Below are 27,085 nucleotides of genomic sequence, written 5' to 3' on the forward strand. Positions count from 1 at the left end.
TTTCTCTTCAATCTCTTCAGAAGGCCTCCCCACTATCCACTCTGGTATGCCAGCCGTGCATGGGGGTTGCAAAGGGCTAATTCCCTCAGGGCAAGGGACAGGAAAAGCAAAATGTCTTCCTTCACCCCAGGCACCAGCTGGAAAGGAAGGGCAGGCTCCTCAAAACAGGAAGGCCGGGCCCTGGGGGGTGGCCACATCAGGGACAGTTCACAGAAGCCTGAGCCATAAAGTCCAGGGAGGCAGCCGTTTGCAATTTACATGAGAAGGGTCAGGTACATTGATCATTTTCATAAATTTACATTTCTTCTCATGCATTTGTGGATTTGAAGTCACTAATTTCTGCAGCTTGTTTTAGTTTTTCCAGTTCTGAACATGCTGCCCAGGGCAGAACACCGGGTGCCCACACATGACCAGTGTGTGAGAGCACAGCAGCCCTGAGTAGAATCCAGGTCCCCCGTTAGCCGCGAGGCTGGTGACCTCCTGGGAGGTGCTTCTTGGAGGAACCAAGGTGCTCCTCGAAAGCCCATCTTTCATCCCCACACCATCTCCTTCTTGGGCTCTCAGAGGCCGCACAGAGCCCACCCAGTCACCTCAGGCAGCCCCTTCTCCTCTCTGCCCAGCTCTGTGGCGGGGCTCCCTCGCCTGCATGGAGTCCTCTCTCCTCCATCCTTTCCCTGACCAGGCCCATCACCCTCAGCACGGACCACGGCAGCCTGAGCCTCAGTTTCCACTCCAGGGAGCTGCGCATGCGTGATCCACAGGCCAGCCATCCAACTCCTCCGCCCGTGCCAGCTCCCTGGACGACATCCAGAAGCTTGAACAGGGTCCGTAAGCCCTGAAAAGGTTGGATGCTGCCAGCCCCACCAGTCTCCTGATGCCCCTCCCCTACCTTGCAACCATTCAGCGTGCCCACCATGACAGCCCAGGGTCCAGGCCCATAGCAGAAACACGGGACTTGAGAGTGCCAGTCTCCCTCCCTCTGTCTACCACCAACAAGCCACCAACAGGTACCACCCTCTTTCTCCAGCGTGTTCTCCAGGCTCATCCCTGGGCCTTCGGTTTTGTTTCTTTCTGAAAGCTTCCCAGCTTGCATTTCCTCTAACGCTGGGCTGAATGAGGGCCCCAGTCACACACGTCAGCCTCTGTCTGGGTTCCCTCCCGCCTCACCCCTGGCACCTGAGTCTGAGCTACGCGCGGCAGGCTAGTATTGCTCAGACTCGGGGACACTCATCTCTCACCTTCCTATTGACATAGCATCCACCTAGGAAAGCCTGCAGGATACAGAGGAGAGTTAGGACGGGCAGAGAAAGGGGCGTGAGAGCCCTAGGAGGCTGGGCTAAAGACTTCCAGGAGGAGAAGACAGACTACAGAAAGCATTCAGCCCAGCCCTAGAGCCACCTAGAGCAGCCATGAGAGAGAGTAAGGACAGAATCGCCATGGCAGAGACAGTGTCCTCAAGCCCATGAGAGCAGGTAGCAGAGGAACTGGCTGAGCACTCAGGGAAGGCTTCCTGGAAGAGGAGTTACTTCTTTCTTGATTGAGACAGGGAAGACGGTAGAAATGAGAGGCTGGGAGCAAGGACATGGACAAGAAAGCCAGAGCTCTGCTTGTTCCGTATTCCTGGGAGGTCAAAGTGAGAAGAGTGAGAGGGGCTGGAGGACTTAAGGTGCAGGGAAGAACTGACAGATAGGATGATGCTCACCCCATGGCCAGGGCGGGGAGGCTGGCAGGCTGGCAGGCAAGAGTGCCCCAGCTGTGGCTGGGAAGCATTTCCTGTCTCTTTGCCAGGGGGGTCATTAATAATCATTTACCCGCCACAGGCAGCACAGAGGCCAGCCAAGGAACAGCATGGTGCTGGGGCCAGAGCCCAGCCTGGTGGCCAGGAGAGCTGGACAGTGGTATCAGCCCTGCCACACGCTGGGAGCCCTGGCCCAGGCCGTCTCCTCGCTCTGGGAATGTTGGAGGAATGAGGTTCTGGGAGGAACTCCCTGCTCAGGGCTTCAGTTCCTCTAGCTGAGAGCTGGCGTTGCCATCCAGGGCAAATATGGCCATCCAATAGTGAGTAAGAGACAGACCTAGCTCCGGGCACAGGAAGCCAGACCCCAATGGGGCGGACACGGGAGGCTCCATAGAACCAAGTGCAATTTAGGCTGGGGAGCGGCTGAGAGAGGGTCAGCTTCCCCAGGCATGAGGAGGGGCGGCTGCACACAGAAAGTCAGCAGCCCAGCAAGAGATCCTAAGGCTTTAAACTGGACCTGTGTGGCCGAGCAGGGCCTCCACCACTGCTTGTAGGCATCTGCATGAGTTCAGTCATGGGGCGAAATGTCATCAGAGAACCCCAGAAGTTAGAAAGAAATAGCTAAACGGTGATGACAACCACAATTATGATTGTGACTCAGCCCAAGACAAGGGAGAGAAAAAGGGAGCAAAGAGCTGGGGACCAGGAATGGCGACAGAAGCCAGGCAGTGCTGCTGGCCAGCGTAGCTGGGCAGAAGCGGCATCATTTCCCACCGCAGTTCCACACCCACCTTGCACTGCTTCAAGGCCCAGATTACACACAACTCACTTGAAGAATCTTCTAGAAGGTAATGCCAACTAAGCTCCAGCCCCTTTCTAGTTAACTGGGATGGCTCTGTGCCTCCAACCTTAGGAGTCCTGAATGTTCCCTAACAACACCTGTTGAGAGTGCCTGGAAAGGCTTTCCCAGAGCATTCTCTGGAGACCTGGGATCTCTGCCATCAGACTAAAGGATCCCCAAAGATCGGCCAGGTCAACCCTTTCTGGTAATGGTTTCTGTGAGTACAGTGTCTATCTCTCCATTTAATGTGGGGTCAACAAATGCAGACACGGACTGAAGTCTTTCTGGTTGTCTCCCAGTCTGGTGACACAGAGAAGGATGGAGGAGAGGGGAACATAGTGAAGGGGGGTTGGTATAGTATCACTGAGGTGATAATGACCCAGAAAGAAAACTGAAACATCCCAGATTGAACAGTATGCCATTGTCAGGCTTGGACAACTCCAGGCACAGTCTGCCCTGGCCAGAGGGCACCTCCAGAGTCACCACCCAACCTCTTGGTCAGTGCTGGACCCTCCCTTCTGCCGAGGTTGTAGTAAACACAGTAGATTTGCTGACACGTGTATCCTCTCCCCACCCTCTAAAACCTGGCCCCAAAGCAGGACAAGCTAAGAGGAAAAGAACAAAGGTTCCCTGACCACAACATCACCCGCCGCCCGCCTGTCCAGCGCCTGCTCAGCAGGAAACTCAAGACAAAGGCTTTGGTCAAAGTGAGGAGGATGAGGGGCAAAGGCTAGGGGCAGCCTGGGCTGGGAGGGCAGGCGAGGGCATCTCTGGGGACTTGATTAGGAGGAAAGCAAGGACAGGAAGGCAGCCAAGCCTGCCTCGCACACATACGTCACTCCACAAACATTTATGGGGCACCTGCTGTATTCACGCACGGCTAAACATAATATCCCTCTTTCCTCCTTATGCACACCTTATGCACACACGCCATTGCCCAGACCTCAGCCCTGCCCCAAGGCATCCTAACTCACTGTCCATGCCCCACACTCTCCTCATCACATGCAAATGGCTCCCAGGGAGAAAAGATCACAGAACCCACACCTCACACTGAAAAAGTCACACGGCTCACACCCACCCACACTTCATACCACACTGAGACTCCATCTCCCACCGTGCAGCTCACACACCTCACACTCACCTTCCTAGCCACAGATGCATGCATCCAATTAAATCTCTCCCTCCCTCCCTCTCTCTCTCTCTCTCTCTCTCTCTCTTTCTCTCTCTCTCTCTCTCTCTCTCTCTCTCTCTCACACACACACACACAGATACACACACACACATAAAACCACTCAGACACAGAAGCACGTGTGCAGACATATTCTGCTTAATTTGCATGCTTAATGTCAGACTAAAATATCACCCATTTGTAGATACACAAAGTCCTTCAGTCTGGAGACTGCTTTCTCCTGCCACCCTCCAACCTGGTCAACCAGCTGCTGGGTGAACCGGACCCTGGGTCTTGACTGTACCCGGTCTTGTCCAAAGTTGCATGAACCACAGATACAAATACTAACACACAGGGGTCTGAATATTTTCCCCAAGCCAACCCAGGATGTACCATACTGACCCTAAGCTACCAAGGAAGCTAGAAGCACAGACACACACCTCCACTGCCCTCTCATAAGACATCTGTCCAAATCCAACAGGACGGTGCTAGGACTCTTCCTGGCTACATACTGCAGCCAAATAGCATGCACAGTCAGTTATTCAGTCTTTAACATGCAAGCTAGTTATTCAGTCTTTAACATGCAAGCTGTCCCTACAACATCACCATGCCATGACAGACACAACCACACACACACACACACACACACACACACACACACACACACGAGTCACTCGCTGTGCTACAACTCCCACCCACAATCCTTCCTCTGTAGTCACACATAGCATGTAACACCACAGACTCATGATCTCCAGACTATCATCTCCCTGTGAAAAATCTCACTCAAATGATATGATTATACACAACACAACACATATGATTACACACAAGCCACACTCAACACATGCTATGCACACTAGAACCCTCATACAAGCACATACACCCCAGACTCACCCATCCCTCACCACAGGTGAAGGGCATTAGCTTGCAATTTACCCCCCACCTCCATCCCCAAACCCAACTGCCCCAGTCACCTCCAGGGCGGCTGGGATAAGGGGTTATAATTTTTAAGTTATAAATACCAGTGTCCCACCACATGATCCCTACCCACGACATATTTTGGGCACCCTGGGGGCAACATTCTCCATGTTTAAGCCCTTGGACTTGAGTCCATCCTGTGCCTCGCCTTGCCTGAGAACACAGGCAGGGGTGGAGGTCCTTGATGCCCCAGCCCTGTCTTCTGCGCCTGTTCCCCCACAACCCAAAGTAGAGACAGACATGTAGGGAAGGTATAGTCACAGAAAGACCCTAGGGCAAAGGTAGTGACCTACAGAAACTGAAGGGCTGAGCAGACCTAGAGAAGAGGACAGCCTGGAACAGCACACTAAACAGGAGAACAGCAGAGGGGCCAAAAGATGATGCACTCAGGAATTTGGGAACTGAAAATTCATGTGGAACCATCACACCTAGAGAAACTAGAGGCTGAGAGGCAACAGGAGGACTGGAGGTCTGCGTGAAAGGTGAGGACTGGCAGGGGGCAGTCTGGCAGAGGAGAAGAGAGAAGCTGGGATTTCAAAAGGGGGCTGAACCCTTGAGTTGGGCGGAAGATGGGGACTAGAATCTAGATGATTAGCAAGAATGGGGAGTGAGACTATAGACTAGAAGCTAGAGGTTGCGTGGTGGGGGTAAGGTCCTACTTATGAGGTAAAGTTCCCTACTGCCAGGGGCTTAGGGGACATGGGTGTGCCTGGAATCTGATCTGTACAGTAGAGGGTCAGAGGTTTTGGAAGGGAGTGGGGCTAACCTGGGAGAAGGGAACTCCAGGCTTATACAGAGCTGTCTATGTGGCTGAGCCGGCCAACGAGAATTAAGAGTTCAGGGTTTGGGATGGAGGAGCTCCAGATGCGAAGAGGACTCAGAATCTGGAGTGGCACTCGAGCTGTGAGCTGAAGAATCAAGGACCCCCTCTGGGTATGGCTGCAGTCCCATTCAATACAAGACGGTTCCGAACTAAGGGAAGGGTCCCCTCTTAAAGGAAGGTTCAGGGGAGAGTAGACCGTAGGGCAGACGACTGCAAGCTCTTCAGAGGACCGGGCCCTGACCGGGCTCTCCCCGGACACCCGCTTCTCCCTGTTACCCAGAATGGGGGGGGGCCCTCCTACCTGCAGGCTGTCGGCGCATGGCTGCGGCGGCGGCTCGTCCGGCTTGAGGAAGACCTGCTGGCCCCGCCTGAGGAATTGGACAACAGCGATGAGGATGTGGTGCAACACCAGGACCATGCTCGCAGCCGCCCGCCCGCCCCTCCAGCCCGGCCCGCTGCACTCGGTCAGCGCGTCCGCAACAGCTTCGCCGGTCAGCGCGAGGGTCCGCCCTGGTCCCGCCCCGCCCCCGCCCCCGCCCCGCCCCAGGCCTTCAGGCCCCGCCTACATCTCTGCTACTGGGGACGGCACTTCAACGCCTTCCAAGGATCGGACCCCACCCGATCTCGGCCGGCTTGCTCCCTGCCAGGCCTTCACCCTCCCAAGTCTCCTGCAACGGGTCGCTACGAGGGTTCCCTCTCCTCGGTCGCCTCTCAGCCTTCGCTGCCCTCCGCTTATCCCATCGTCACTGCTCCTATGTGGTAGGACCCCTCCCAGAGTCCCGCGCACTGTCGCACCACATTCTCTCCCCATCACTTGGACTTCAGTAGCCCGGCCAGAGCCCCGAGGCCGAGACCAGCGCACTGCGGGGAGAGCGGCCACGGCCACAGTCCGGGAACCCCGAGGTCCCTTTTCTCCTTCCAGTGCAGAGGGTGGAGGAAAGTGAGGGAGAAATTTAGAGGTCGCTCCAAAATGGGACGAGCTCTGAAGCAGTAGCAGATCTAGGAAGGAGACACGTGCGCTCTGACACACACAGGCGCACCGTTCCCAAGTGTGGGGTGAGAGCACTGGGTCCCTAAGGTTATCAGGTAGGTCTGCATGGACGTTCCAGGAAGCTGAAGAGGGTGCAAGCCCCAGGGCCACCTAGTCCGCAGTTCTGCGGTGGGACCCCGAGAGCCGGGAGCGCATTTCTCTGCAGAGCGGCCTCTGGCTCAGACGCTTGCAGCAGCCGTGACGCTCCTGCGCCCCCTCGTGTTCTATCGCAGAGGTGCACCCCGACCCCAGTAGGGGTTGCCTGGAGGGATGAGGGGACATTTGTGCAACTTGGGTCAAAATCCTTGCCTGGACCAACCTGTTTTCTAGCCTCTGCTTGCTATAAGACGGACTAAGGCAGGCACGGGATGTGTCTATATGGAAGGATGAACTTGGGTCTTCCTGGATTTTGCCAGTGTGACTTTAGCCAGATCCCCTTCCCATTGGGCCTCAGTTGTCCCACAGAGCTGCCAGAAGACTCAAACTTGGGATGATAGTGAGACAGACAGACTCCTGACAGTCCTCACTGTAACCTTCCCTGGTTCTCCTTTCTGCGCTACTGCCCCTCTTTCTGTACTTCCCACCAGCCCTTGGGAGGTGACTCAGTGAGCCCCCTGCTCCCCACCTCATAGATGTGATTCATTTGGGCCCTTTCCCCCTGGGGAGCAATTTCCCTAGTGTTGAGTCACTGAGCCCAGTGCTGGACACGGTCCCAGCACCTGGCACAGGCTTGGAAGTGTCCTGGCTGTCCCAGTAGCTCAAGGGGTGATCTTCCACACGAGGATTTTTCCCCCTCCTAGCTGACCTTACAGCTTAACACCTTCCTGTGCTTAAACACCTTAGTGGGTTCCTACCACTAGCGCCACAAAACCTAAATCTCTCACTTGGCATTACAGACCTCCCACAGTTCAACCCTGACTGTCAGCCAGCTCTGACAACCCCCATCCCTTGTTTTTATATAGCCCTTTCCTTTCAGATAGCAACTGCCTCATTCTTGCCTCCTGATCTGTCCCGGTGTCACCCTGTCCCCTGCTAACCGTTCAGGAGCAACTCAGAGGCCATCTGTTCCTCTCTGGGTGCCGCCTCAGTGATCTAAGGGAGCCCTTTAGCATCCTTTCTGGGAGTCAGGTCTGGGGAGCTGAGGATGGGATTTAGGCCAAGCCAATGTGTTTTTATTGCATCTTCATAATAAAGCAGTTTTTCCTACATATTAACACTAAAAAACATGACATGGGCTAAGATGTGTAAAGGTTACGCCTACTCCTTCAGTGGGACTCTCTTCTCTGGCCTCAGTTTCCTCCTGTGTAAAAAGAAGGGAGGGATGGCCAATATGATGATGACTGTTCCTAGGTGCAGGACACAAACCTCTTGGCAATCCTGGTCACATGTCACTAGCTTGGTCCTGGGCTTTCAGATATTCTAGGCAGGACACAGGTGCCCAGGAGGTGTTGGCATGATTACTGGCCCTAGCCAAGGGACCTTGTCTTAGCTCTGCAGTCAAGAGCCAGCCCCAACCTGGCAAAGACCCCATCTTTAGGTGGGGCCCCCCACAGCACCTGCCTCCTGAGACGTTATTTTTAAGTCCTGCTTTGGTGGCTACAGTCCCAGATGCACATTCCGTCTCCCTCAGGCCTTTGTGCATTATTTGTTCTGAGTCAAGCATTCATCAGGAGGACCGTGTGAGTCCTCACTCGGCCGGTCAGAGGGCTGCTGCGTGATTGTGGGCCTCCACAGCCACATCTGTGAAATGTTAACATGTCTAGACTCAATAAATAAGGAACCCGATCCCTTGTGGCATTCGGTAGGCTTTGTCTTTACCTGAAGTCCTTGAATTTCCTAGGCCACTCCCCTCACAGTGGGGGCAAACAAGGCTCTGCCAAATCACAAAGAGAAGGACCTTGCCAAACTCCCATGGCTAGGAAGTGTTTCTACCCCAAGGTTAAGGCTGGTTCCGCTGAGCTCCTTACAGATTCCAGGGCTCCTTATCTCAGTCTGTGATCTGCTATGCCTGGCTTTCCCCCTTGATTTGAAAGTCCTTCCTGGTCTGAAAGCCCAGAATTAGATTCTAGCTGATCCCTGTCCTGTGAAGAAGGCAAGAGTTGAGCCTGACCGCTAAGATTTGAGTTGCATGTCTAAGCCTGGAACGCTTCAACACCTAGCAAGCCACTCCCCTCCCTCCATCATAAAGTAGAACTGATGTATGTGCGTGTATGTGAGTATGCATGTGTGCGTGTGTGTAAACATGTACACAGGTGAGTGCGTGCCTGTAGAAGCTGCAGGACAGCCTCAGGGGTCATCCTTGGGGTTCATCCTGGGGGGGGGGGTCATCCTCGAGAGGATGCTGTCCACGCTTTGAGATTAGTCTCTCGCACTAGCATGGAGCTCATCAATTAGACTAGATTCCTGGTTGGCCAGCAAAGCTCCCAGAGTCCTCCAGTCGCTTGCCTCGCCAGGGCTGGGATCACAGGAACACCACGAAACCAGAATTTTTACATATGTTCTAGGACCAGACTGGGTCCTGGTCTGTCAAGGCTAGCATTTCACATACTGGACTATCTCCCCGGTCCTATCAACCACAGATTATAGATAAGGAAGGAGCAGAAAACTAAGTAAATTGTCCATGCTCACACAGCTAGCAAACAATGGACCCAGAATTCAGACCCTGGTCACCCATCATCTGTAGCTTAACTTCATGCCTGATGCTTAAGAAAAGGCAGGAAAGAAAACTCGTATCCCCAATAATGCAGTGGCTGGGAATCCTATGCCCAGTCCTTCCTCCCTCTGCTCATTTCTGACACCAGGAAGCCCATCCCCAGATGTCCTCCAAAGTCACTTTAGACCTCCTCTTGTCTCCCTACCTTTGGGTGTGACCAGGAAGCCCATCCCCAGATGTCCTCCAAAGTCACTTTAGACCTCCTCTTGTCTCCCTACCTTTGGGTGTGCTTGGCCCATACTAGGTGTTCCTCCAAACCCCTGACCTAGACAAGATATTTAAGGAAAGGTGACTCCAGTGAGACATTGCCACTCTGGGCACCATGCTCTTCTGACCTCCAGTTTCTCACAGGACCTGCACCTGTGTCTGCAGAGCCTGGGACCTGTCCGTACCCAGGACAGGAACTTTTCGTGAGGTTTTGATCAAGCCCCATGCTATACAGTGAAAAAAAAAAATGGAGCTCCCAGATGCACGGTCCTTGCCTGGGTTCAAGCAGTTTGCCAAGCAGTTATCTGGGCTCCATATTTTGTGTTCTTATTATTTTGAGTGAACATCTGTGCCTGCAGAACAAGACCCCAAGTGCAGCTGCTCTAACCATGCCCACGCGTACCCCTTCCCCAGGCTTCCAGAACCTGAAGTGGCATGGCACCCAAGGCTCTTCCTCTCTCTCACACTCCTCACCCTATCCAGAGCTTGTGGCTTCTCCACAGACTTTTGGTCTTTGCCTGAGCTCTTCTGTTTGCCGCCTGAGGTTGGTGACCCATTGTCAGGTCATTTGCATCCACATTTGTTTTGTGTGCAGCAGGGGGTCAATGCCATGAACCTCTGGAAGGAAGTGGAGTTCAGAATCATCTGGCTTAAATCAACCCTGCTGAGGAGACCCCTGAAACCTTAACATCTTCTCTCCATCATCCACAGACCACACAATCCTTCCTGTGCACAAAGTTGCCCCGAGCCCCACACTCACACCCTATACCCCCAAACGTTAACACCTTTTCCATAGACACAGGTATACATCCATTCTTGGAGCTCCTGTACACACACACACACACACACACACACACATGCACACACACACACATGCACACATATGCACTTACACGTGCGCTCACGCACACATACACACATGCACACATGCCCTGTAGGCACTCTACTGTCGCCCCAGCACTCACTCCTACCATCATCATCTCTCCTACCCAACTGAACCTTGGCTTCACTCATTCCTACACGAATCTGTGCTTTCCATAGGACATAAGGATGCCCTGCTTTTGAGCGGAAACCCTGTCAAGCCCTTAAGATACGCAACGCCACCCATTATCTCAGGAACCTGGTCAAAGTACAGAGCCTCTCCTGGACTTCATTGCCTTCCTGCTTCACCCAGCCACCACTGAGTCCCCTTTATCATATCTTCTGCCCATCACTGAGCCCTACCAAGCTCATCCCCACAGCCCTACCCATTTAGATAAAGGCCTGCTTCCCTCCCATTGCCCTGTTCCTCCCCTCTTGACATCTCCTACAAGAACAGGGGAGGAAACTATTCTGACTCCTTCACTGGGAAAGGACCACATAAAATGCAGCCTTCCTGGGCCTAAGATGCAAGAATACTGGATGGGTGGGCTGGTCCTCAGCTGGGGTGGCTGCCCATAGCCCTGCACAGACCTACCTGAGCAGCTGCTATTCCGGAGCTGGATGGGCTCCCGGGGTGTCTCAGACTAAAACCAGTCACTAACTTGTCCTCCCTGGACACACACGTCTCCCTGGGATTTTCAGACCAGGGCCTGTTTGGGAAACTGAGGTAAGACAGTATAAGCCACAGGGATCCAAAGCCCCACACTCAGCTAACTCACAAACCTTTCAGGGAGTCCTCAGTCTGTGCCTCCAAGGCTCCAAGAAACTTGTACAGCTTCATGTTCTAAGAAATTTTAAAAGTTTGTACTGCTCACATTCTAAGAATTCAAAGCCCTGGAGTCCTCAAAGTACAAGAGCCCATGAATTTTAACATTCTTTTACACTAACATTATGACATAGGTAAGACTCTCACATCTGGGTTTCTATGGCCTTTGGAAATTGCTGGCCATGGGTTGAGTCTCTGAATACCAGGGAAAGGGCAACTGGAAAGGCCTTTAGAAATAACACCCCTCTCCCAGGCAGTGCCAACAGCCACGGGGAGCCCCAGATTGTGAGGACAGGGAAGGAGCTGGGACAGTGCAGGTGACTCAGTCCAATGTCACCATCCTAATAAACACCAACGCAGTCCATGCTCGTTCCTCAGCTGTGGGATCAGCTGGCCTTCCTCGGGTCATGATGGATAAATGAGCGAATCCACGAGCAACATCACAGAGCCAGGCACGCACAGGCGCTCAGGGAAAGACAGCATTCACTGCTCCCCACCCCAGCAAGCTTGCAGTCCTGGATGGGTGTCCGTAGTCTAGGCACAAGATATTTAACCTAACATCCAAGTGACACGTTCCTGCTGGCCTTGGTTTCCTCACGGTCCATCCTGGCTCCTCCCTCCCCATCACATGGTCCCTTAGAAAGTGAAGCCAGGATTTAGGCTATTGTGGTCACAGTGACCTCTACAAGAAGACCTTAGCAGGAAGAAACAGCCGATGCCATATTCATAGGGTTCAGTAATGAGGGGCTGAGAATAGACTAAGGGACCCCACTTGGTTCTCTATTCTGATAGCCTTGAAGGCTGAAAAGGGAGCTTGTTCAAGTTACGCTTCCAAGTTTGTTCAAGATACTACCACCACCACCACCACCACCACCACCACCACCACCAGGAGACCAAGTCCCTCCTTTGTGGTACTCCTATGATGTGGCCCTTGGTCCTTTCTGAGCACCTTGCAGATGTGAGGCTCTCCTGCCTTCCCTCTTCACACCATGCCTGGGAACCTTTGCTCTTCTCCACCAGTTAAACAGGGAAGAAGAGGAACAGCAGGGGCCAGTCCCACCCTCCATTTGTCTTGTGATATTGGTGCCATTTTACAGTTAGTGAGATTGAAATCACTGTCTAAATGCACACAGCTAGGAATGGTGGAAGAACCAGCTGCCTCTAGTTCCCCAAGCTCTTGTTCCTCACAGTAGAGTGGCTCCCAGCAGGAGAGATAGGGGGGGCCTCCCTCCTGGTAGCCTCCTTTTCCTACCCCAGTGGTCCCCAGGCTTTAGGAGGCAAAGACCATGGTCCTTTCTTCTCTTGCTTTCTGTACTGGAAGCAGCTCCATTCCCTGATTGATCCAAAGTCACTCGATCAGCAGACTCCCGTACTGGGACCAGGAGATGTGGTGTTTGGTTTCTAAGCATCCGTCGCTATGGAAGCCAGGTGCTGCAAGCCCAAGGCCTAGCAACAAGGCATAATGTGGGGCGGAGGGCATTGTCGGAGGGCTTTGGAGACAGTCAGCAAGAGAGCAGACTACATTCACTCTCAGGCTAGAGGCTTGGACCTGCTACTGTGCAGGGCTTGTACAGAGAGGAAGGAGGCAGAGAGGTCAAGTCCATACAGGACCCAAGAGACGAGACCCAAAGATTAGGGCTGAGAAACACGTGGAGCTGGACAAAGGAATCTGGGGACTAAAAGGCAGAGAGAGGCACAATCAGGAAGACAGGTGTGGGGCGGTAGGGGCAGATGAGCCGGCCAGACACAGGGGCAGAGCTGGCTGCAGTACTGGGGAGGCACCGGCTCTCACAGAGACCCTCCTCCTCCTAACTCTGGGCCCGGGTGCCAGAGAGTGAGGGAGAGTCTCTGAGGAGTGACAGAGATGGATGGATTCGTGACAGGAGATAAGCCAGAGGCAAGAGGCAATATAGTGACAGTAATAAAGGAAGAGAAAACAGGGGACAGGGGGTGAGCTCGCCAGTGAGGACCAGACTGGGAGGCAGAGCAGACGACAGTGGGGACAAGATGGCAGAAATATGAGGACAAGGGCACTGAGGCCACCAGTGTCCTGAGCTGGCCCCAGTCCTGGGTGTTTCCTCCTCCATCTGCCCGTAGGTCACACAGACATCAACAGCCTCTCTCTGCCCCTTCACTATCATCTCTCCCTAAACACAGAGTCATCTAGACACAAACCCTCAGCAAAGATCCCGATCAGGGGCCTTTTGTCTGTCCCACCACAGTCGAGACAAAGTAAAGCAGTGTCAGAAACACCAGACAGTCAGGCTTTCAGAATAAGAAGCAAAACTCCCCACCCGGCCTCTGTCAGCCCACTCCAGTCGCCTAGGAAGGCTCTGGAGGCTTTTCATACAAACCATATTTGTCTCCCTACAGACAGAGTAAGATGACACCGCCTAAGATGGAGGCAGACCTCCTGCCCTGGAGATTCCCTGCTGTCTTCCTCTACAACAGACTTTTTCATGGCACTGGGGAGTCACTGGGGACTGATGACAAGGCAGGCAGCTAGTAGAGAAACAAACCCAACTGCCCACCTCAGGCTGTGGCAGGGAAGGCGGAGCAGCTCGGCCTCCGGGGATCAGGGAGGTGGCAGGTGCCTGGCAGGCAGCATCTCATCTAATCCTCCTTGCGCCTGGGGTATAGGTACAGGCGACTGATCCCCCAGGGAAGCCATTTGCCTTAACCTTCTCAGTAGCCAAGAGGCACTGAGCCGGGTCTTGAACCCTAGTCTTCTAAAGCCAATGTGAATGGAAGGACCTGGGCAAAGGCATAGGAGGTAGGGACATCTAGGAAGGGGGTGACCCAAGTGTGCTCAAGGTGCCTCCCAGGAAGGATGTGATCTTCCTAGGAAGATCAAGCCCTGCTGGAGACCACTACTCCTCCATGGGGAGAGTCCCATCTCCCCATGTCAGGATGTGACAGTAATTAGCTAGACCCTATCAGAATGCTAGCCTTGGCCGGGACCTGTGGTAATTGTTTCTCTAATTAGCACTGTGGAGTGCACTGTTCTGGGAGCACAGGGCACGCAGAGGCACAACTGCCTCATCTGCCTCTCTCTTTTCAGGCTCTTAGAGGAGGACCACGATAAAGACTAATTAAGTGCCTACTATGTGCCCTGTGGTGTGGAACACTTGACATTTATCATTTCATTAAGTTACCCACAGAGGTCTCTGGAGGCCACTGTCTGCGCTGGCCCATCTCCCTACGGCTCCCACTCCCATAGTTACCACATCCAGGCAGTCCTCACAGCCTCCTGCCTAACTACGTCCCCCAAGACTGCCTCTGAGGTAGAGTGAGCTGTGGAGCAGCCGGTGCCAAGGACACCTGGGAACTGAGAGATCATTTCTCCCTTCTGTAGTGAGGGTGCAGGGGGCAGCGGGGGAAGGTTGGGTGGGTGGTGGAAGGTGGACTGTTACACACTAGCTTTACCCGACACACTATACACTGGGTCTGGGCCACAAGCCAGAAAATCGACCCATGGCGCCATCCTCCCCTGGGCCCCAGTTCCTGGAAGGCGATGCTGAAGGGATGATTGATCCGTCTCCCAGCCTCCTCTTCTGCTGCCTTGAAGGCAGTCTCTTCCACGAAGACCCCTCCCTCCTGGCCAGCCAGTGTCACAGCCATGGTGAGAACCCAGGGTCAGCCCAGGAATAATGAGCAGTGACTCTCATTCTCCTCTACAGCCTGACATCACCATTGCCCCAGCATCTGGACTAGGCAGACAGATGCTGTGAGAGCCAGTGTGGTACATCACGGTCACCTACGCCCACGTACATGTGTACACAGGCAAGTTGATAGAGTAGGAATTATGAACCCAAGATGTGAGCAGCGCCGGTCTAGGTTCAAATCCTACCTCCTCCATGTCATGCATGTGTGTGCTATCCGCATCGCCTAGCCTTATCCACATGGCCTAGTCTTGTCTGAGCCTCAGTTTCCTTATCTGTACAGAAAAGTTAATAATAACATCAAACAGTTGGATGAAATTTGGCCACAATGTTTCCCACAGAATAGTTTTGATACACAAACGCTTTTATTGGTGTAATTGTATCTGTGGGCTGGTATGCTGTGTAGGTATCCTTGAGAGGCCAGGAAAGACCTAGAACACACTAGCAAAGGTGTAGCAAATGCTCCTCATCTACAAGGCCCCCTAAACTGGGGCTCAGCTACAAAGGAGAACTTGCTGCGCATCCCCTGGAAAAGAAAATACCTGTGCTAAATAAGCAAGGCTCTAGGAGATGAACGGCTCGGCAGCCACCAGGCAGGACTGGTGATTAGGAGGCTCACAGCCCAGCATCCGGAGAGGCTTGGGAGGGAGGTTGAGTTGTGGGGCCATCCATCAAGGCTGGCAGGCCCAGTAATGCTGCACAGCGGGATAGGGAAGAGGAAAGAGAGCTTTAAGTGTAGATGAGCTAGAGCCAAAGCAGCCCCGTCCCTGCCGTGCTGCGACCCTGAAGGAGTCACTGTTGCCTTGAGACCTCACTTTCTTCATCAGGAAAATGGGGCTAAAGGACTCTTTCTTTACTTTCTCAGGCTCAATACCAGGCTAGGGTCCAGAAAGAGCCCTAAGGAAATTGTAAGGGGTACAGGGACACCTTTATCTCCTACAAGTGACCAGTTTAGCCAAAGGTCCCTGGGGGTAGGGAAGGAAGAAGAAGAAGAGGGAGAATAGGTCCTGAGTAGGGAGCCCAAAGATCCAAAGTGCGATTTGGGGTGTTTTGTTGTTTGTTTGTTTGTTTGTTTGTTTTGAGATAGTGTTTCTCTGGGTAGCCCTGGCTATTTTGGAACTCGCTGTGTTAAACCAGGCTAGCCTCAAATACACAAAGATCCTCCTGCTTCTGCCTTCCAAGTGCTGGGACAAAAAATCATGCATCCCTACACTAGGCTCCAAATACCCGATCTGAATCCATTTCCGGCCCCCATCCCTTCCTGACCACTGTCAAATGGTCTGATTTCCAGACCTTGCCCTGGACGCCCTGCAGCTGCCAGCTTCAGACTCAGCCAGCGGGGAAAGTCCTCACCCCAGACATAATCCATGCAAATGTCATTCAAAGCCAGAGCAAAGTGACCTGTGGCCCCTGCCATGCCTGAGGAAACAGTTACCTGGGATGATGCTGGCTAGCAAGACTGGCCAAGAGCTCCGAGCTGGAACCTAGCAGAGTCTAAAGGTTTTCTGTCTATCACTAGCAACCTAAGCAAGCTTGGACAAGTCACTTCCTGCCTCTAGGGATTATTTTTCCATCTCTAAAGCAAGCTCTCCTGTTTAAAAGTCAAGCAAGGGACAATGAAAACCTCCATGGTCCCTTCCTGTGCTATAAACCAGATCTCCCTCACTACCTCCCTCCTCACACTCTCTACTACAACCCTGCCTTCAGGCCGCCCCCATCCCGCCGTGTTTCACCTCTGGAACTTGGTTTTCCTCTCGGAAGCTCTCCTCACTCAAGAGGGGCCAGAAGTACAGCTTTCCCAGCAAGGCTGCTGGCAAAGTTAAACCAGACCCTCCTCTGCCGTCCCGCACACCAGAGCTCTCAGACAGGATGTGCCTGCCCCTCTATCTCACTCAGCTCCCCGGGATGCAGAAAAGGTCAAGGCATGTACTGCAGGGGTTCAAAGGAAGTAGAAGGCAGAGAAAGAAGGTAGGTGAGGAAAAAATGAAAGAGGAGATAAGAGACATAACTGTGGCAAAGGTCCCTCTGGTTCTCACGACCTTCATCTACCTCCTAATGCCCCATGCCGTGGTCCAGACTGTGTCCCCCTCCTCTGTTATCTCTTGAGCTCTAAGCCCTGACAAGCACAAAAATACAAAGGCCTGGGGGCCCAGCGGGGTCTTTGGCATCTGCCCCCGCACCAATGGAGGCTAAGATCAGTAGAGAGTCGTCATAGTGACAAATTCATCACCTGAGCTCTGAAAGGCCAGCAAGGTGTGAGGAGTTCTGGTCAGAGCTGGTCAGAGCTACTGGGCTTTGGGGAGGGCATGAACTAAGCCCACTCAGTCTAGCTGTGCTCCCCCTCACCCCCTGCCACCCAAGTGAGATGCTCCAGCCCACGGCAGCATCTACTGTGTATCCAGCCCAGTCTAACTTAATCCAGTAGAACTGATGGTGGAAATATTGCTGTCCCAGCTTCTGTGGTCGTGTACCTAGACAATAATAAGGCAGAGGAGATGTTCTCAGTATGCCACTGGGGCCAAGGAAGGGAAGAGACAGGAGAAGATCATATGGCATGCCCAGGTACCAATGGAGGACCTCTAAAGGTTACTCATTTATTTCAGAGAACATGCAGGGTCAGAATTATTACCCATTACAGAAGCCTGGATGTCCCCTCTGCCTGAATCCTCTTAGCCAATCCTTATCCACACATCACCCCAACCCTTAGGCCCTCAACATGACCTACCTACTCCACTCTCACATCTATTCTAAGTTTGAGAAAGTCTAATACCGTATTTGGGATACTGGACTGGAATTTCTCTTTATTCTACCCTGAATGGTGGCAATTGCAATAAGAAGACCATTCCAACACAGATATTTTAGGAACCACCAGAAGAAAGTGTCAGTCTCAGGATGGGAGCTGTCCGCAGTGCTGAATCTTCCTAGCCTGTCCCCACCCCCAGGAAGCCCACCTCTTGTTATGGGAACCCATCAGTTCCTCAGCACAGAGAGGCAAGGCCAGACTCCCACACATCAGGCACCTTAAATGCCCTCCATTTCTTGCATTCACAAAACTTCAGGAAGGGGCCAGAGAGATGGCTTGGCAGGTAAAGATGCTTGCTGCTGGAGCCTGATGCCCGAGATTGATCCTTGGAGCCTCCCAAAAAGTTACAAGAAAGAACCAATGCTACATAGTTACCATCTAACCTACACATGCCCACTATGGCGCACCTGCCCTCCCCACCCCAACATGCATGCAGTAATAACGTAAATCAATAAAATAAGCCTTGGAAGAAAGAATCTATTTGGAACAGAAGAATGGGTAGGAACCTAGAATGCAGTCACACAAGGCTTCCATTGAGCACCTAGGATATGCAATTCTATAATGAAGCTCAGAATACAGCCGTAACAAAATAGATCTGAGTCTGACCTTTCTGATGGAGACAACACTGGGGTCTGCCTGCCTCACCCACTCATGCACTACACACACGCGCGCACACACACACACACACACACTGACACACTGACACATACTGGCCTTATGATGTGCACTCAAGCCAAGTAGAAAACGTATGCCCATTTTACAGTGGGAAATGGAAAACACTAGGGTGACAAGGGAGCCCAAGGTCATAGAGCTACTGACCATCCAAGGTAGGTCTTAAACTCAAAGTATGTCTGCCTCCTAAGTGGAAAGGGGATCACAGGCATAGTCCTTGTCCATCAAAGTTTCTAACCTACTGTTCCTGCCCTGTAGCCGACAAGCCCTCAGCAAGGGATGCTCTAACTTGGCTGAATGCCTCCTGCCTGCTGCAGCTCTGACTTTGTTAGGGACTCAGCAGGATGGGAGATCAGCTTTCAATCAGCTGGGTGCTTCCATGCCTCCTAGCCCTTAATCTACCCCCACCTTGCACAGAGGCCTCCCCCTACCCAGCATGAGGGAGCGAGGTGTGTGCTCTAAAAATACCTTAATCCCTCCCTGCTCTCGCTCTAATTAAGCCGAGTGAGTCACTACTTTAAGTAATTTATTGCTAGTTACATAATTGCTTTAATATTTGGTTCTAGAACTGGGGAACAAGAGTGGGCCCCTTCTTTTCAGGGAATTGGTAATCCAAAGAATGGGATTGGTGGCCCCTGATGGGAGCAGAGTAGAGTCATCTTGGTCAGGTCTCTGGTCTAATCTGGACCCATATGTGGCCATCAGGGCCCCCAGAGAACACCTGAAGGAGCAGATTTGTGGAAGTACAGACCCGTCCCCCAATCTGTGCCTTTCTAAGGACACCTCTCCAGTCTCATACCCAGGGTTTGTGATCATAAGCCACATCTTAAGTATCCTTTATATTGGCTGCCCTTGTCACCTTGGCAGCAGCAGAAATTAAGGCCCAGAGAGGGTGACCAGTTCCCTAGCACCCCCCAGCACATAGAAAGCAATCTTACTATATGTGACCAAGTTGTCAGGGCAAGGAAAACCCAGCACCTCTCACAGTCCTACCTCAGTCTACAGAGAGAGAGAGAGGGAGAGGGAGAGGGAGAGGGAGAGGGAGAGGGAGAGGGAGAGAGAGAGAGAGAAAGAGAGAGGCATGCAGCACACACAGAGACATGCACACACAGAGACACACATATGCATAAGCACATGCACACACACAGATACAAACATACACACAGACAAACACACACAGACACAGAGAGAGACACACACAGAGAGATGTTCATACACATATATAGCCAGACACAGTCATACACACACATAGAGAGATAAAGGCACACAGAGATATATGCACACAGAAACATGGAAACATGCACACAGACACACACAGAGACACAGACACATATACAGACACACACACACACTCACACACACACGATTCACTACAAAGGGCACAAGAGAGCATTTTGAGGAGGATAAGATGGCTCTGTAAGTAAAAGTGCTCACTGCTCTTGCAAAGGACCTGAGTTTGGTTCCCAGGACTTACACAGTGGCTCACAACCACCTATAACTCCAGTCCCAGGGGACTCACAACTGTCTTTTGACCTCTGCAAGCTCCAGACACATATGTGGTGCATATAATGTGCAGGCAAACACTCACAGATACATAACATAAAAATAAATCTTTTTAAAACTGCCTTCCTTAATCTCAATGGTGATTGTATGACTACAGATTACTAAAATTAATTATACTCTTTCATTAGAGGTTTTATTATATGTAAGTTACTCCTCAATAAAACACATACTTTTAAACACTTAAAAAGAGAAGTCCCACCCCACCCTCCAGGCCCTCCCAGCAGGAACAGCTGTGCCGAGACTCAGGAGGAGCTGAGTAGCAGTAGAGTGTGCTTAGTAGGTGCTCACTGTGCAGATGTTTGGTTTGCTCAGTGCCAATTAGCACGGTGTCAATAGGCACCTCCTGTGTGCACCTGCACACCCTTCGTCTCATTAGCTCGTTTCCCGCTCTCCACAGCCCACGAGAGAGCCCTGGTGCATGTCAGGCGCATTACCCACATGGTCTCAGTTCATCTTCGCAGCAGCCCTAATGAGGTGGGTGCCAAGATCATGCCCACCCACAGAGGCAGAAACAAAGGTGGCAGGACTCGCAGGCCCTGCCCCTGGGGTGTGGCAGGCTTTCATTCGTTAGCCCCTCCCACTGCTTCCCGATGGCTCTAAGCTGCGTGTGGAGGCCAGGCCGTGGAGGCCATGGCTTGACTGAAGGGTGCTTAGAAGTAGAAGTATAAGCTCAAAGTGCTGGTGCCTACATGTAATCCCAGAACTGAGGGAGATGGAAAAAGAACTGAGAGTTCAGGGCCAGCCTGAGCTATATAGGAAGACTCTGACCCAAGCCACAAATAAAACAAAAGAAGGAAGCACAGGAGCAAATGGTGAGGGGAAGGGAGCCGAGAAAGAGATAAGGGAGGAGGATGAGGGTGAGAATGAGGAGGACATGACAGAGAGAAGAGGACAGCCAGGGAGAGGAGAGGGGGAGGGAGAGGAGAGGAGAAGAGAGGAGAGGAGAGGGGATGAGGGGAGAGGGGAGGGGAGGAGAGGAGAGGGGAGGGGAGGGGAGGGAGAGGGGAGGGGAGGGGATGAGGGGAGAGGGGAGGAGAGGAGAGAAGAGGGGAGGGGAGGGGAGGGGAGGGAGAGAGGAGGGGAGGGGACGAGGGGAGAGGGGAGGAGAGGGGACGAGGGGAGAGGGGAGGAGAGGAGGGGAGAGGGGAGGAGAGGGGAGGGGAGAGGAGAGGAGAGGAGAGGGGAGGGGAGGGAGAGGGGAGGGGAGGGGACGAGGGGAGAGGGGAGGAGAGAAGGGGAGAGGAGAGGAGAGGAGAGGGGAGGGGAGGGGAGGGGAGGGAGAGGGGAGGGGAGGGGACGAGGGGAGAGGGGAGGAGAGGAGGGGAGAGGGGAGGAGAGGGGAGGGAAGAGGAGCAGGGGAAAGGAGAGCAGAGAGGAGAGCAGAGGAGGGAAGAGGAGGGGAGAGGAGGGGAAGGGAGGGGAGAGGAAGGGAGAGGAGGGGAGGGGAGGGGAGAGGAGGGGAGAGGAGTTGGGGAAGAGGAGACCTCAGGCACACTCCACATAAGTGATGGTGTATAAGAGAGTTGGTGAGAGGCAAGACCAGCTTGGGGAAGGAGGGAACTGGGTTAGCCCAAGCTGGGTGTGGGGAGTGGTGCATAAAAGAAACCACAGCGTCTGAGAAGAGGCAGCAGCGGCTTCAGTGCCTTCTGGGCCCTGAGCTGCAGGGTCCTTCCACACTCCTGGTGACTCATCCCCTCACATTAGCCTCTGTCCAGTTTCTCGGTTTAATGGCCCGTTCCCACCCACTGCCACAATCTCACTGGATGTAGAAGAACAAAAAACCAAAATCTCATTATTGATGGGGGGCACGGAAAAAGGTCCCATCAGGCCAGGGACCGTAAGTGGAGAATATGCCTTCAGGAGGGAAGGGTTAAAAAGACACATGTCACACTGAAGAGGGGAACACAGGGGACTAAAGGTTTAGAGAGGGGTAACGAGGGTGAGGACAAGGTGGGGTTGAGCTAACTAAGCCTAAAGACCTTTGAAAAAGCATTACAGAAACCCAGTACTGTCTAAGTTAATTAAAATATATATTTTGGAACATTTTTTATTTTATGTGTATGTGCCTGTTTTGTATGAGTATGTATTATGTGCCTGCCTGATGCCCACAGAGGCCAAAAGAAGTAACAGATCCCCTGGAACTGGAATATGGTTATAGGTCATGTGGGTATTGGGAACAACCCAGATCCTCTACAAGATTAGTGAGTGTTCTTAACTGCCGAGCCATCTCTCCTGCCCTCTGTGTTTTTGAGAAGGAGTTTGAAATCAGTCATGATGTTGCATGCCTTTAATCCCAGCTCTCAGGAGGCAGAGGCATGCAGATCTCTGTGAGTACAAGGCCAGCCTAGTCTACATAGCTAGTTCCAGACTGCTCAGGGCTACACAGTAGGAGCCTGTCTCAAAAAGAGGGGTCTTTGAAAGGAGGGACTCTGAACAGGTAAACAATGCTGTCCCCTGGAGACAGTTATAATTATGTTAAAATCTCAGTACCAGGCATGGGGTAGCTGGCCTTGATTTATTGGTCAGGAAGTCCCCAGAACACCATGAGCTATCACCATTGCTCTAGGTTGCTTATCACAACTAGGAGTTAAAATCCCATTGCCAAAGACACCACAGATTTTGGTTGCAGGACATAGAGAAATTAACCTAGAACAGGCTAGGAAACTTTCTCCCAGCTGGCTAACTCTCATAGCACCAGAGTGTATCCATCACAGGCTACTGTATCATTATACTAAAGGCGAGAAGATATCTATAGTTAATGCAGCCCTGGAGTCTGCATGCTACCACACTAACCTACCAGGTAAGATGTGGTCGCTGGTGCATGAGTGTCACAGGTAGCCAACTGCTTTCTGATCGGATTTGAGGCCTGCTCTACAGTAAAGCACTCGTGCCTGGCACTGTATAAACTTAGCCAGAACCCCGTGGCTGCGGAGGTCATAGGCTATAGGGGACAACCCTCTATGGTTGTTTTGTTAAATGGGCATATTGTTAAAGTGCTTTCTAAATATTTATGTTGATACCTATAGATTATGATGCTCTCCGCCTTGGTCAGAGAAGCTTCTTTTTGCAGTGGGCAGCTGTTAATGCAGACACATAACTTGTTAGAGTGCCAAAAATAAGTGCTGTGACTGCTCAGCCCTAAATCTATATCAATACATATATATTGATATCTATATCTATCTATCTATCTATCTATGTGTATATGTATACATATATGTGTATCTCATATATACATATATATGTATGTATGTATATACACATACATACACACATCTATAGTGTGTGGGGATCTGGGAAGTCCCCTGGAAGTGGAGACACTTAGATCAGAGTAAAAGGCAGGGATCATTAAGGAAGGATTTTCCCCTAATAGAAACAGATCCAAACAGTGCTTGAGTTTGACTCTGGTAGCGCTGTGCCCATGGCCAATCACAAGTGATTTCCTGGGATGCAGCATGCATGAGTTGAATCCCACCCATGCTGTCTGTGTGGGTCAGTGAGCCCTCTCTGTGTGTTTAGGTGTCTAGCTGTTCTCTATCCTGTTTCTAGGTCAGTCTTAGATTAGCCAGTGTCTGTTGTTCAATACACATGATGACTGTCATGGGCATGGTGCCTCTCCGTGTGCTGTGAGCTTCTTCATGTAGGGAGAAATGAACCGTTTGAGTTTGTCTCTCTCTGAGAACTTGTGCGGGAGTTTGTGTCCCTAAGTCTAGATTCTCGCTACCTTGTGTGTTTGTGGCCATGACACCTAATTCATCAGATCAGGCAGCTGGAGCCAGAGGAACAGGAGCAGGAGGTGCGGCAGCTAAAGGACCCAGCTGCCCACAGTAGCACCTAATGATCACCACACGCGGAGTGGGGCTGAAGGGAGCTAATTATCCCTGACAATGAGTCACGGCTCGAGGCCCACCGGAAGCTGAAAAAGTTCCCGCTGGTGTGTGGCAGTGATAGGTGGCCTGCCAGAGTCCCTAACCCTTCAGGATCATGAGAGACCCACCCTCACTGACTCATCTCCCAAGAAGACCCAGAGCCAGGGCTCAGGACAGCAGCAAAGATGGACACCTCAGCCAGGAGGAAGCTCTTCAAGAGAGAACTTGGTGTGGACGTGGTATTGCTCAGGTCACAAATATAACCAGGAGATGAAGAGCAGTGGCCCAACTTTGGTCTCCAGGGGAGAGAGTTGGGGAGTGTGACCTATGGGTAACATTGATGGGGGTTCCAAGAGTGTACAGCACAGGGGGCAGGAGGCAGGGAGGGCTGTCCCTGCAGACAGCATGGGTAAGGGAGGGCTGGGTCAACACCGCATCCCCTCTCAGACTCCTTCATCCACATAACCCCAGAGTAACTGGAGCCTGACCCCACTGAAGCCCTCGACTTCCGATGGGAGCTGAGATTCCTTGTCTGCCTCTCTATCCTCAGGTTCTTCCTGCTGCCCCGGAGCCCTGTAGCCATCACCCGGTCACGGGGAGCATCTCAGTGAGCCACGCCGGTAATCACATCTGGGCACACCTGTTTCTAACATAGCAGGGCAAGGGCTATCTAGTCTATCTCCATGGGCTGTGTGGTGAGCATGGGCAGAGCGCCCTGGGCATCATCGGAGACAGCTGAAGTGCCCGAGTCGGTGGCAGAGTAGAGTACAGAGCCGTGGTGAGTGGCTCCTAAGAAGGGCAATCCTTAGTAGCACCCCTACCTGACGATGCGCAGATAGGAGGAACAGCAGGCAGGGCAGGAAGACATTCCTGACAGCAACCACGTAGGTGCATGGGGGGCCCTCAGGAACACCCCCCAGACCAAAGTCAATGTGAGAGCAGGGGTTTGAAGGCTAGACCTGGCTTTGGTATTAACTCTGAGGACCAACCAAGTGTGTGGCTGTGGGTTAGCCTCGACCCTCTCTGGACTTTGTCTTCCCATCATCCATTTGTCCTTTCAGATTCAAGTTCAATTCTTTCTGCTGGAAAGTTGGCCTCTAGCAGTTGCTTCATCTCGGCTTATCAAACACACACACACACACCGCACATGTGCACGCGCGTGTGGACATGCACACACACACAGCACACATGTGCACGCGCATGCATACACACACACTCACACACACACACACACACCACACATGTGCACGTGCATGTGGACATACACACACACTCACACACACACACCACACATGTGCACACATGTGTGGACATACGCACACCACACATGTGCACGTGCATGTGAACATACACACACATTCATACACACACACACACCACACATGTGCACGCCCATGTGGACGTACACACACCACCATGCCATGCACATCAAACATGCATGTGTGCACATGCACACCCCCCCCCACACACACACACACACCACTTCCAGATGAGTTCTGCTGATACAGGTGGAGTGCCACAGGAGAACAGAGAGTGGAAAGGGAGAAGTTCAGGTGTTTGCCCCTCAGCACCCACTCCTACTGTCAGGCAGCGGGTGACCACACTGTCACTGGCAGCCCCTTCTCCAGGCCTAGACTCCGGCTCTCAGTCCAGTTTCCTCTTGCCCCTACTTCCTACTGCCAGTCTAGGTGCCTCAACAGGAAGTCCCACCTCAGCACAGCCTACAGGGAAACAATAGTACTGGCTCCTTGAAGACTTGTTGAGGTGACTCAACAAGAAATTTCTAAGATTTTATAGAGGGCACTCTGGAGACATCCCTTCCCTCTTCATGCTGTGATGTTGAATGCCGGGAATCCCAGCACTACAGTGGGAGCTGCAAAGAGCCCAAGAGCCCAAGGCTATCCTGACTATATAGTACGCTCCAGGCTGCCCTGAGCTACAGTGAGACCTTGTCTCAAAGGTGCAAAAATCAAATCAAATAAAATAAAATACATATAAACTAAATGTTTAAAGTAAGTTAATAAAAAATTATTTTCTCCATTTGGGCTGCCACTCAGAGCTTTAAAGCAATTCTGAATTCTCTGACATGGTAAGGACATTGGTACTCCTGCCTGCCCCTCTCCTCTCCTCCCTCAGTTCTGTCCAGACAGAACCTATGTCACCCCCCCCAACACTGCCCCCTCTCTGTTCCAAGACTCCCCCTTGGATGATGGGGGTCAAATGAGCACAGGTAGAAGACACTGGGGCTTCTAGTCCCAAAGCTCAGGAGGAAAGTCTGAACTACAGAAAACCTTCCTGGCACAGTTCTTTCCTGTGCCAGGAAGGTTATCTGCAGTTCAGTCTTTCCTCAGGCCAGTAACCTGACAGACAGCCTTTGGTCTGTCCATCCTTGCACTAACTAGCGGCGCTAAGGAGCCCGGCAGAGCCCTGCCTCCCCACTCAGCGACCTGTGGCCCTCCACACAGCCACTGCTGGAAGTTCACTTTAGTTTGCAACAAAGGTCTTGGTAGGTAGAACCCCATGGGTAGCCTCCTGACACATGAGAGGAACACAGCCTATCCCAGGGGGTAGGAAGCTGAGCCTTCTTCCTAAAGAAGCCCCGCTCTGCCCTGCATCCTGCTGTGGGGCGGAGCTGACTTTCTTGACCTCCTCAGACATAGCTCAGCACCCAGAGCTCATGGAAAGACGGTGGGGAGCCCTTCAATGTCAGAACAGGAGGAGCCTAAAATAAAGACTCTGCTCAAAATGACACAGATGAGGCTCTAAAAGGAGCCCACACACACACTCACACTCACACACACACACACCAACACACACACACACTCACACACATACACACTCACACACACACACACACACACACACACACACATCACTAAACTCCTCTCATGTAGTCCCTGTGTTCTGTGGGATGACAGACTTCACAAGACCCCGGAAGGCATCTCTCAGAGCACTCAGAAGCTCTGGCAGAAACTTCAAAGGCAGAGGCTGAGAGGAGTGGAAACATCCAGGTGGAGGGGGCACAAGCGCAGCCTTGGATCTCCTCAGGGTGCCCCGACTGCCTAAGGGGCTGAGGGAGAGGCCTGGGGGGGGGGAGGGAAAGACACGTCCTTCTCTCCACTCCAAGCTCTCTCTCTCCCTGATCTCACTGGATGAGTTCACTGTTCCTCTCCAGGCTTTGATAGTTTGTGTAAGAGGACTGGGCTGGGAGCCCAAAAGCCCTCTGAGCACCATGAAGGTGTAACCATCCTGGGGGGAATGCAACCTCTCCTCCCCAGGCACATCTAGCCTCTCAATCAATGGCCAAAGATTCCAGCCACCCAACCTGAACACG

At 52.4% G+C, this 27,085-nt stretch overlaps 1 protein-coding gene across 2 annotated transcripts in view; it reads right to left on the reverse strand.

The window, feature by feature from the left end:
• Window positions 1-6,028, reverse strand: part of Pde2a (phosphodiesterase 2A) — a 62,369-nt gene extending 56,341 nt beyond the window's left edge. The window contains exon 1 of one of the 2 annotated variants that reach the window (XM_052157125.1): window positions 5,850-6,028. In XM_052157125.1, coding sequence (XP_052013085.1) covers window positions 5,850-5,966 — 117 coding nt within the window. In that variant the 5' untranslated portion in view covers window positions 5,967-6,028. The remainder of the gene's footprint in view (window positions 1-5,849) is intronic. The other variant, XM_052157132.1, reaches the window with a different exon arrangement.
• Between the last annotated feature and the right edge of the window lie 21,057 nt (window positions 6,029-27,085).

This window comes from Apodemus sylvaticus, chromosome 1 (genome assembly GCF_947179515.1).
Source record: "Apodemus sylvaticus chromosome 1, mApoSyl1.1, whole genome shotgun sequence".
NCBI lineage: Eukaryota > Metazoa > Chordata > Mammalia > Rodentia > Muridae > Apodemus > Apodemus sylvaticus.